This window comes from Mirounga angustirostris, unplaced genomic scaffold (assembly GCF_029215605.1).
Source record: "Mirounga angustirostris isolate CCGP_5_RB_7025 unplaced genomic scaffold, mMirAng1.0.hap1 SCAF_10, whole genome shotgun sequence".
Taxonomy (NCBI): Eukaryota; Metazoa; Chordata; class Mammalia; order Carnivora; family Phocidae; genus Mirounga; species Mirounga angustirostris.
This window is the reverse complement of record NW_026991718.1, coordinates 37,871,015-37,882,160: the sequence shown is the minus strand read 5'-3', so window position 1 is coordinate 37,882,160 and position 11,146 is coordinate 37,871,015. Positions and strand designations below refer to the sequence as shown.

Genomic DNA, 11,146 nt, shown 5'->3' with positions numbered 1-11,146 from the left:
GGATGTGGGCAGGTGGGACAAATCCAACAAAAAACCATTTGCTTTCACTCTCAACAAAGTCCCTATATAGTGGCTTCAGTGTCAGGCCGCTCACACCTCTATTCCTTTAGAAGAAAGAAGCTCAAGACAGAAAAACAGAAATGCTTAAAAGTGGCCAAAAATCATCCCACTTAAGAGTTTATTTCATGTGATTCTCAGCATGCAGTGTACTTTCTGGGGAAAAAAATTTTTGTCCCCGTTCACATTATAAATTAATTTACAAATATAGAATTGTGTTAGAAACAATATTTATAAAAGTCCATAACGATTTTTCACATAGAAAAATATCCATAGAAACTGGTTTTTGTACACACAATTTGGGGGTAGGTAGTCTCTTTGGTTGTCTTTCTCCATAATATTTAAAAAGTAATGGTGATGTTGTTATTTATACTCAGTAAACTGTTTAAAAAATAATTTTCTGTATTGTATATTTCAAAATAAAAATTTAAGAGTAATGCTGTGAGTCTCAGAAAAGAATATACAGGGAAAAGTTAAAAATTTTTAAAAATGGGTGTTCCTTTTTCTAAAAAAAATTAAATCCCCAAACCAACAATGTCCCTATCAAAGACCCAACAACATGGTACAAAGGCAATTCAGGGCATTATGTTCATCTTAATGGAGGCTGTTCCAATAAATCAACAATTATCCACATTTTAATTAGCACCTCTTATATTAAGTTCAAACAGTGGCTGAGTATCTGCCATGGACCAGACACTCTGCTGGGCCCTGGGAGGGTGACCATATACACTATTCAAATGAAGATACGTCTTGAGAAATAAAAGGGAGCGCTAAAAATAAAAATTTTGACAACAAATGGTTTATTAAGAAACTATAAAAATTCCACTTAAAAACTATTTTTAATTAAATTCTAATATTTTGTTTTAAAAAATGGAAAATCCAGGACACATGCTAAAAGGGCTAAGACATCAAGTTAACGAGGACCATGGTCACCCCGGACCTCAGGCGTATGGCAGCAGAATGCAGACGTGGTGTCTGTCCTGTTGCTCAGGGCAACATCTCAAGTGATAATTTCAATCAGAAATCTTTGGTCAAATGAGATCGAGTTCATTCCTACCCCCTAGACGCTATGTCTGCCTATGGACAATGGCACCTTCGTCTGTCAGGACCACAACAGATCTTCCAGCACCAGTTCTGGAACCAGACTGCCTGGACCCGATCCTGGCTCCACACCTTACCATCTGTGTGACCTTGGGGGAGACACCTGACATCCTGGAGTTACACTGCCCTCACACAGAAGATGAGGGGTAGTAACCATACCTATCTCCCAAGGTTGTTGTGAGGATTAAATGACCTAATACACGTCGAGTGTCTGTCTGAAATAGCGCTCGGCACCCAGGGCTTGCTTCGGCAGTTTCGCCGCTGTGAGTATCTACCATGGCCCAACATGCAGCCTAAGCAGAGGTGATGTGTGAGCCAGATACAGCTCAGAGGATTTGTGGTATGTCCTAGTGCAGGATTTAAAAAAACTTTAATTAGTGGCAAAAAAAAAAAAAAATGCAAATGGAGGTTTCCTATAAAAATCCAGGTATCTGACTTTTCTAGAAAAATCAGGATGCTGCCAGGCAGGAAATTAACTAAACGGCCCATAGCAGCCTTTAGCTGGTCAGTCCCGGCCACTCCCTTACCTGCTTCAATGGTCAACCGCTGCCTTTTTCCTACCCGATAAACTTCTTTCTTTCGTTTTTTTGGCTGGCCCTTGGACACATCTGAGCTCAGAACCCTGCTGTACAGTGACGGACAAAACAGACATGGTATGGTCCCTGCCCTCACGGGGCTCACAGGCACTGTCCCGAACAGAGCGAGGTGGCGTTCTCTCCAGAGAAACCTGTAAAAGCTTGCGGGACTGTAGGAAGAGTCATCTACTCTTCCCATCGGGCCACAGGAGCACCTGGGACTCCGGAGGAATGCAGAATGCCACCTGCTGCCCCAGACCTAGGGCCTGGAAATCTGCATTTCACAAGACCTCAGGTGTGCATATTCAAGTCCGAGGGGCGGCTGTCCTAGACCTCGGAGCCCTCGCGGGGGTAGATGAGGCTGTTGACCATGCTGAAGTTGTAGAAGGAGCTGCCGAACGGGCTGCTCTGACCCCCTCCAGTGCTGGCGGGGAAGGGGCTGTAGTAGGAAGACCTCTGGCTGCTGCTGTTGCTGGCGCCGTGACTCAGCGGCACGCTGTCCGGCGGGGCTTCGGGGATGGAGCTGGCGGGGAACGTGCTGCTGGAGGCCAGGGGCGCCCCCTGGATCGCTAGGTGGCGGCCGCCGGGGACAGCCCGCGGGGCGCTCCCGCTGCTGCTGACACTCAGGGTGCTCAGGCTGCTGAAGAAGGTGTTGAGGCAAGGGGCAGAGGTGAGCAGGGATCCTCCCGGGGACGAGGCAGTACTCTTGGTGCCCTCGGGAGGCTCTGGGGACTGCGACGGCCTTAGCAACGCGGAGGGGCTGTCCCCTTCGGGCTTGCCGCCCACGCCCGACCCCAATCCGGAGGCGAGCCCTTCTTCCGATTTTGTGGTCCCTGCAGCCACCGCGGAGGGGCCGCTGGCTTCGGAGCGGCGCTTCCGCTTCCGACGGAAGTTCCCGTTGTCAAACATTTTCTCACAGTTTGGATCCAGGGTCCAGTAATTCCCTTTCCCTATGGAGAGGAGAAAGACACACAAGTTAGAGAAGGACCTAGTTCACGCCTGTGTAGTCAGCTTCAGTTCTGGAACGAAGAGCACAGACGCTCTCGTTAAATGCTGACCAGGATGCTCTGTCCACTCGACGGTTTTTTAAGTTTATCCTCTTGGGGAGATTTTAGTCCTCACCTTCAAGGAGAAATCTGGAACAAAGATGTTCTGGCCATTTCCACGCCCCCCCCCCCCCCCCCCCCCCCGCAGCGTCTGCTACCTAAATCTTAAGACTTACTTCTAGGCCCAAGACACTTTTAATTACCCAACACCCTCCCCTCCAGACCCATATGCTGTGCCCTTGCAAAATCCTGGCGCTGCTTAAATGTGAACCTCCATTTCTTTATTTACAGAAGTAGGCATAAGAATAATACCCATTTCACAGATGGACTGCGAGGGTTAAACGGGGTCTCCGCACAGTAGCTGGCACACCGTAAGCAGTGAAAAATCACTATCCGTTATCATTATTACTTGCTGAAAGGGTACAATATTTGCCCCTAAAACAAAACAAAACAAAACAAACACCACTCCACTGGAGAAGGCAACCTCAAATACCCAATCATTTGTCTTACTAAACAAGAATTACAGAAGTTATTATTGAGCAATCAATTCTTTTAACAACATCTTGTTAAATAACATTGTTCAGGGTACAGGAAGCTCCTGGAGTCTACCTCCCCTCATCACCTTGAGCAGGGGATGCCCTGCATCTCTGGCCATCTTTTCCTGCCCCCTGCAGATCTCAGACCAGAGCCTCAGGTAATGCATGCACTGCCAGTCTTCTGCTTAAACAATTTCCCTCACTACTTAGCACAACGGAGGTAAAAAAGACCTATCATTTTCTCTCAATAGCTTTCATCACTTCTGGTAAATAGAAACCTTCGACGTGTGAAAGCACTGGTAAGCACTCATCTTGTAGGGTGCTTTACACGGACAACTTCAGTTGCTCCTCACAGCTCTGTGGAGACAGGCAATTATTAGTGCCTCCATTTTTCAGATGGGGAAACTTGAGGAGCAGGTTGGTTAGTAACCTGCAGTATTCCCAGTTAGCAATAGGAGAGCCGGGATTTAAGCAGGCTGGCTCTAGACTCAGCATTCTTACCTAACCATTGGGTTCGGCTGCTTGCACAAACTAGCACACACCCCTCCAAACCCATTATCTTCATTAACACATTTTTTGCAAATAGTTGCCAAAAAAATTCTTATTCATACAACTACCAGCTAAATGATAGTACCTGCACCTGTAAGGATATTTATATTGTGCCCCTTAGTACCAAATGCTTTGACAAGACACTAGCTAAAGACTTTTTAGGAAGTCCAAAAGAACATACATGACAATTAACATGATAATCTCAGGTGGTTTAGAGGCCAAATCGGGAAGCTTCATCTTCTAGAACTGTATGCCCTGTCCAATGCAGTAACCACTTGCCACACGTGGCTGTGGGCACTTGAGAAGTGGGTAGTCCAAAATGCCATGTGGAATCAAACACACACAGGGTCTGAAGACTTAATACCAAAAAAGTAAATAAATAAAAAAGTATCTCAGTAATAATTTTTATATTTGCTTTATGTTGAAACAATATTTTGGGTTACTTAAAATATTAAAAATAATTTCATCAGTTTCTTTTTACCTTCTTTAATGTGGCTACTAGAAAATTTGCTATCACCGGTGATTTATACCGTATTTCTATTGGAAAGCACCACTCTAGAATACGTTCCGGGGGGGAACACTCCAGAGCATTTTACACAAACTCCTGGATCTCTGTAGCATGCAAATGAAACCATTTCTTCTCTTTTGCCCATCACACCTCTGTCCCCACCTCCCTGGTTCCAAGAGCCTTCTGAAAACCTCAAGTATAAACGTGTTTCTCTCCTTTTTGAGCTTTTCGTCGCCCCCTTTTCCTCAGGTAGAGGAAAACCACTCACAACACCCCACTGTAATCCAGTCCTCCTCACCCCGAGGGCTTAGATCAGAACGCAGCAAATCTGGGGTTTTCATTTTTACATTTCTAAATAGTTAAGGCACCAAAACCACGATTTGCAGGAGCCGGCTAAAGCTCTCTCATTCCTCTGGCCCTGTCTCATGATGCCCGTGCCACACTCCTCAATCATCTCTCTCCAGGTAGGCGCTTGTTTCATGAAGGAGACCGTGAGTCTTAGGAACCTGGCGCAGGAAGTGCATCCAGGGACAGCTCGAACGGCCTCGGTCTCTCATCACCTCTTCCGTGAAATGTGATGGGATTCTCAGCTCACTTGAATCCCTTTATAGTCGTCCCTTATCTGAGATCCCACGCGTGTACTTATTCCTAATCTATCTCCCTGTGCCTTGAACCCTCCCTCCAATCCGCATGATGACTACCACCCAGGGGTGGCGTCCCGTTTGAAGATACGGTCTTTTTCCTTTTTCTCTAACTGGCCAGGCTGTGCGCGCGCGCGCGCGCGTGTGGGTGGGTGGGTGCAGGTGTGCGTGTGGGTGCGTGGGTGTTAAGGGGCGAGCTCCACCCTCACCTGCTCCCCGCTCTGAGGATCCTCAGATAGTTCTCTTTGTCCTCGGGCTTGCCCTCACCCCAGCCAGACGAGGTCCGAGGTTCGCGTGGTTGTTCCCCACCCGGCTCCCATCCGCAGTTAGAGAAGACTCCGCGCGCAGCTCCAAGCCAGCCCCACCCCGGCGGGGCCCCTGCCCGGGCGCCGCTCCCCCACCCTCCCCGGCCGGGAAGCACCTGTCCGGCGCCCTCACCTGGGTCGTCCTCGTCGCGGGGCACCTTCTTGAAGCAGTCGTTGAGCGACAGGTTGTGGCGGATGGAGTTCTGCCAGCCGGCCTTGCTGCGCTGGTAGAAGGGGAAGCTGTCGGCCACGAACTGGTAGATGTGACTGAGCGTGAGCTTGCGCTCGGGCGCGCTCTGAATGGCCATGGCGATGAGCGCCGAGTATGAGTAGGGCGGCCGCACCATCTTCATCAGGTCCTCGCGGCTGGCCATGGACAGCCAGCCCAGCTCGCCCGGCGCGGCGGGCCCCGCGGGCGAGGCGGGCGCTGCGGGCGCGGGCTGCGCGAAGGCCCGCTGCGCGCAGCCGAAGGTGCCGGCGGCGGGGGGCGGCTGCAGGAAGGGCCCGGCGGCGCCCCCGGGGGGCGGTGGCGGCGGCGGGGCGCCCAGGTACGCGGCGGCGGCGGGAGGGCCGCCCACGCCCGGCCCATTGAGCCACAGGTAGGGATTGGCGGCGGCGGCGGGCGGCGCGGCGTAGTCTGCCAGCCCGTAGGGCGCCCTGGCGGCCGGGGGGGCGCCCGGGGCGGCGGCGGCGGCGGCGGGCGGGGGCAGGCCGGGCTGCGAGTACACGCCGAAGTTGTCGCCGCAGTAGAGAGCCATGTCGGGGGCCGTCGGCGGGTGCGGCGCGGCAGCCGCGGCGAGGGGCGAGCGGGGCTGGTCTCGCCGCTCGGGCGAGAGCATCCCTTTGGGGGCCCACCCCGCGGCCCCGCCTCGGCCCTCGCTGGGCTACCGGTGCTCGGGCAGGGGATCGGCGACGGCGCGCGGAACGCCTGCGATTCGGCTTCTTATAACCGTCTGCGGCGCGGCTCCTCCCGGGCCGGCCCGGGGCTGGGCGGCGGCCCGCGGGCCCGGGCTCTCCACGCCCCCGCCACGCCCCACCTGCCCGCGCCACCCGGCGGAGCGCGCCCCAGCCCTCGCGCCGCCCGCCCCGCCCCGCCCCGCCCCGCCCCGCCCCCGGAGCCCCCCGGAGCCCCCCGGAGCCCCCCGACGCCCCTCCTCGGCCGGGCCGGAGCCCGGCGGCGCGGGCGGGAGGCCGGCGCAGGCCGGCGCCTCCAGGTTGAAGTCTAAAAGCACCTCATTCCCAGCCGACGCGGTCTTAGCCCGGGAAGAGAAATAAAAACAACGAATATTGAAACCGAGAGAAGATAACCCAAACACTACAACTGTTTTCTAAAAAGTCCCCAAGATGAGTTTGGGTGGCCGCTCAGACCACCTGCCTAACCCCCTGGGGTTTCCTCCCTCAAGCTTCGGCACCTTTTGTCATTGAGTTACTGGATTCACGGCCAGTCTCAATACATCGGCTTCTAGCCGAAAATAATAGACGCGGTGAACAACTCTTTGGGGGTATACGGTAGATTTTATTACCGGGCATCCTTGGAGTGTCCCCTTCTCCCTAGGGGATTCTGTGATGGGAGGGACTGAAATCGGTTTTTAATTTTTCTAACCGTGTCTCTAAACACATAACTATATGTTCGTTCACATTCGGGAAGTATTTGTTCATTTTAAGTCCGGTTTGTGTAGTCTTTTGGTGTGATTTGTTTTCTTCAAAAACAGAAGGGTGTGTGTTTTCAGAGACATTTAAATAAGTGGGTTCGGAATTAGCATTTTAAAGCCAACTGTAATTTAAACTGTGCCAGAAGCGCTCGTTTACAAAAATGGTCTCAACGAATTATGGCATAGGACTTGCTTTCTACTTCTCTAAGTTTTGAAACGCGGTTCCTGCCTGGAAAAACAAGCGAAACAGGTAAAATACTGTGGCGATCCCGCGTGCCCCGCAATCATTAATCGCTCCGAACAACAGTAAGAAAATTGTTTCCTTTACAATTAAAATTATTCCTAAGTATGTTCTTAACAGGTGACAAGTCTGAGATTCTCACTTAAGGGAGAGGGGAGGGAAGAAAGCGCTTTTCTGTTTGCCAATTGCAGACGGACAGTTGAGAATATTTAATAATTTAATAATCCACCCCCCTCCACCCCGCATTTATTTCATGATTAGTTATGTATTTTACAGAAAACTATCATCTTCTGTTATCTCGCTTCTTAAAAAATGACATCCAGGGTTATTTGACTAGTAAATCGTGATACCGAAAATGCAAACCACAATTCAAAAGTAACTATTTTTTCTCATCTTTTCTGGAAGCAGAAAAGAATTATTCTCACCCCAAAATTTAGTGCCCTGTTTCTTTCAATCTCTTGGCAAATGCTATAGAATGGAATAGTGTTTAATTGTATTTTGATTTAAGGATATAATTTTTTCTTAATGTAGATAAGCACAGTGTTGTGTGTGTGTGTGTGTGTTTTTCCTTCCCAAATAGTCTCAGAGTTGTTTTGTGACTTCTCTTGGGATGTTAATAAAGATGACAAGTATAACCCAGGAAATTTGGAAGTAATTTTTGAATTAGTTAAAATGCCCCAATTTAATGTTTGTTCTTAAGTTTAAAGGTCTAAACAGAAGAGAGAAAGTCCAAAATAAAAACTAGGAACCAAGATAGCAGTAAATTAGAAAACTTTTGAAGCCATCTCCCCTTTTGTAATTGATGTCCTTACACCTATCATACCTTCCCTTATTTTTTAACAAATTGCTTACGTCTACATACTTGGCAGTTTTGCAGGGTTGTTGTTGTTGTTGTTGAATTCTTAGCCCAATAGCTCCAAATTATTCTGAGTAAGAGGCCATGATTGCAGATTATTTCTTCCTTTGATTAAAGGTCCTGCCTACTAGTGATATTTTGTTCCTTAACCATGTATTCTCTTTTGCGGACTTTAGTTTTACTTAAAAATGACAGAGCCACCTAGCGGCTCTTTGCCTCTGTTACAGCAGACATCTGGCAGGGATCTGTAAGGTGGACACCCCCTCTAGGGGTTTGGAAGTTTTACTTTTCTGTTTTCAATCACATCTTAATTAGATGAGTTTAAAACTATTATTGGTCATGGCCTGGGGTTTTTTAATGTCAAAGTTAAAATAATTTTTAATCCCTATTTTTTTTTAAAGATTTATTTGAGAGAGCGTGGGGGAGGGGCAGAGAGAGAGGGAGAATCTCAAGCAGATACCTGCTGAGCCCGAGTCCCACTCGACTCGGGGCTCAATCCCATGACCCATGAGATCATGACCTGAGCCGAAACCAGGAGTGGGAGGCTTAACCGACTGAGCCACCCCGGTGCCCCAATACCTATTTTTTTTTTAATTAAATTTTAAAAGCATTCCGTGCCCTTAAAAAAAAATCAACAGGATAAAAAATGTGCTTGAGGGCGCCTGGGTAGCTCAGTCATTAAACGTCTGCCTTCGGCTCAGGTCATGATCCCAGGGTCCTGGGATCAAGCCCCGCATCGGGCTCCCTGCTCTGCGGAAGCCTGCTTCTCCCTCTCCCACTTCCCCTGCTGTGTTCCCTCTCTCGCTGCATCTCTCTCTGTCAAATAAATAAATAAATAAATAAATAAATAAACAAACAAATAAATAAATAAATAAAAATCTAAAAAAAAAATGTGCTTGAAATGCAAGTTCCCCATAATAACATTTTGTCAAATTGCCTTTTCGCAAAAAGATATAGTCAAGGCAATTGATTAATGCTTCTATGCCAATGTAAAATAGGGAGGCTATTACATGTTTTTGTCACTAGAAAATAAAACGTTTGGGGAAAATATGATAAAAGGTAAACAAACTCTTGTGCCAGTGGAAATGAAAAAGGAACCAGGGGAGGTGAGCAAAGAATTCGAGAAAACTCATATTATAATTAGAGAATACAGTTTTGGGAATCATGGAGGGAGGATAATGCTACCACATAAGCCAAAATACAGAAGATTAATTAATGCATTTATTATTTTGGTGATTTAAGAAAAGATGTTGAGGGACGCCTGGGTGGCTTAGTCGGTGAAGCGTCTGCCTCCGGTTCAGGTCATGATCTCAGGGTCCTGGGATGGAGTCTCGAGTCAGGCTCCCTGCTCAGCAAGGAGCCTGCTTCTTCCTCTCCCTCTGCCTGCCACTCCCCCTGCTTGTGTTTTCTCTCTCTCTCTCTCTCTGTCAAATAAATAAATAAAATCTTAGAAAGAGAGAAAGAAAGAAAGAAGAAAGATGTTGAGACAACTGGAGCTGGACCTGCTATCTCATTTTTTTTTTTTTTTTTGCTATCTCATTTTTTACTTGCTGTCATTTTTTTTCCAACTTCTGAGTCCTTAATTAGTTCCAATTTTATTTTATTTTTTAGGGGGTGGGGGAGGACAGAGGGAGGGAGAGAGAATCTTAAGTAGGCTCCACACCCAGCAGAGAGCCTGACTCCATGTGGGGCTCTATCTCACAACCCTGAGATCATGACCTAAGCTGAAATCAAGAGTCAGACCCTTAACCGACTGAGCCACCCAGGCACCCCTAGGTTAGTATCATTAGTCGGAAGGCACCCTGGAGAGCCTGTCCTCTCCTCTCCAGTCCATACCTTAAAGGCTGGGACCGACAGATGGAAACAGAACCCAGAGAGACCATTCATTTGCTCCTTTAACAGATATTTAGGGCTCTACTTACTGACTCTTAAGTGTTAGTGGGAAATCGAGGCAGCTCTCCTCTTCCAGGAGGACAAGCGTTCCACCAACTTTGAGATTTGTCTTCTGTTCCAAGAATATTTTTCTCTTTGTAAGCCCTTTAAGTTGACATTGGCCAAATTGCCCCTGCTAGTCACCCCACTGGGCCACCTCGGAGTCAGGGAAGACTGGAGTGAGTTACAAATACAGAATGGGGCAAAAATCCAGCCCTGGGAGGCTCAGAAGCAGGTGTATGACCCAGGGACCACCTAGCCACGTGTTGGCTGGCTGACCCCCAAGGCTCAAGCCCCTCTTCCCCAAACATTACACATAGGAATTGTAACAAAAAAGAATGAATCCTAAGGATTCTAGAAGCCTAAAGATTCTGAAGATACTGCAGAAGTCCATGTACTTAATGCAGAAAAATAAGAGACAAACCTATCAGCCCAAGCAGTGGTGCTCCAACAATTCCTTTGAGCAAAGTTATTAATATGTGTCTCCTCTGCTTGAACCCTACACCTCTTCCCACTGCCTCACTCTCCCCTCCCCAGTTCTCTGGAATGCTTCCTGGCCTCTGGCTGGTGCTGGTTAGTCCCATTCTTGAGCTTCCTCAGCTAACTTCTCAGACTCCTCCTGCCCCAGACCAGGCTCCCAGAGTGCCTGCCACACTTGACTGTCCTTACAGAGCCTGCCTGCGCTGAATGCATTCTGGCTCCCCCAGGATCCTCCTGAGGAGTCCTGAGGCCATCTAGACTGAAGGCCGCGCTCCCCTCCCCCTCCCCGCCACTCTTCCCTCCTGGGGGCCCGAGGGCTCTCAAGCCCTGCTCTCACACGTTGGCCTGGGTAGCTCATCCAACTCCCTGGCCCCTCATTTCCAATAACCCAACTCCTCCTCTCCAATTCAGTCACCCACTCTACTGGGTGTTCTGGAGGATGGGGACTGTGTCATTTCTTGCTCCCTTTCTTTGAGCGCTAACAATTAAGGAACATGGACCAAATACCTAACGCTGTGCTAAGCACCTTACATGCATCACTTCATCGACTTCTCACAGCAATCCTGTGAAACGAGAACTGTTAGTCCCTATTTTATGGCCGAAGCCACAGAGAGAAAGGTTAAGTAATTTAACTGTGGTCTCCCAACTTCTGAGAGTGCAGCCAGGA

At 48.9% G+C, this 11,146-nt stretch overlaps 1 protein-coding gene across 1 annotated transcript; it reads right to left on the bottom strand.

Annotated features, from left to right (window-relative positions):
• Window positions 1–2,060: 2,060 nt before the first annotated feature.
• On the bottom strand, window positions 2,061–6,076 carry FOXI3 (forkhead box I3). Its single transcript, XM_045883741.1, has 2 exons — window positions 5,452–6,076; window positions 2,061–2,683 (listed from the first exon to the last, which is right to left on the bottom strand). Exons 1-2 carry the CDS (start codon window positions 6,074–6,076, stop codon window positions 2,061–2,063), a joined length of 1,248 nt encoding a protein of 415 aa, XP_045739697.1.
• Between the last annotated feature and the right edge of the window lie 5,070 nt (window positions 6,077–11,146).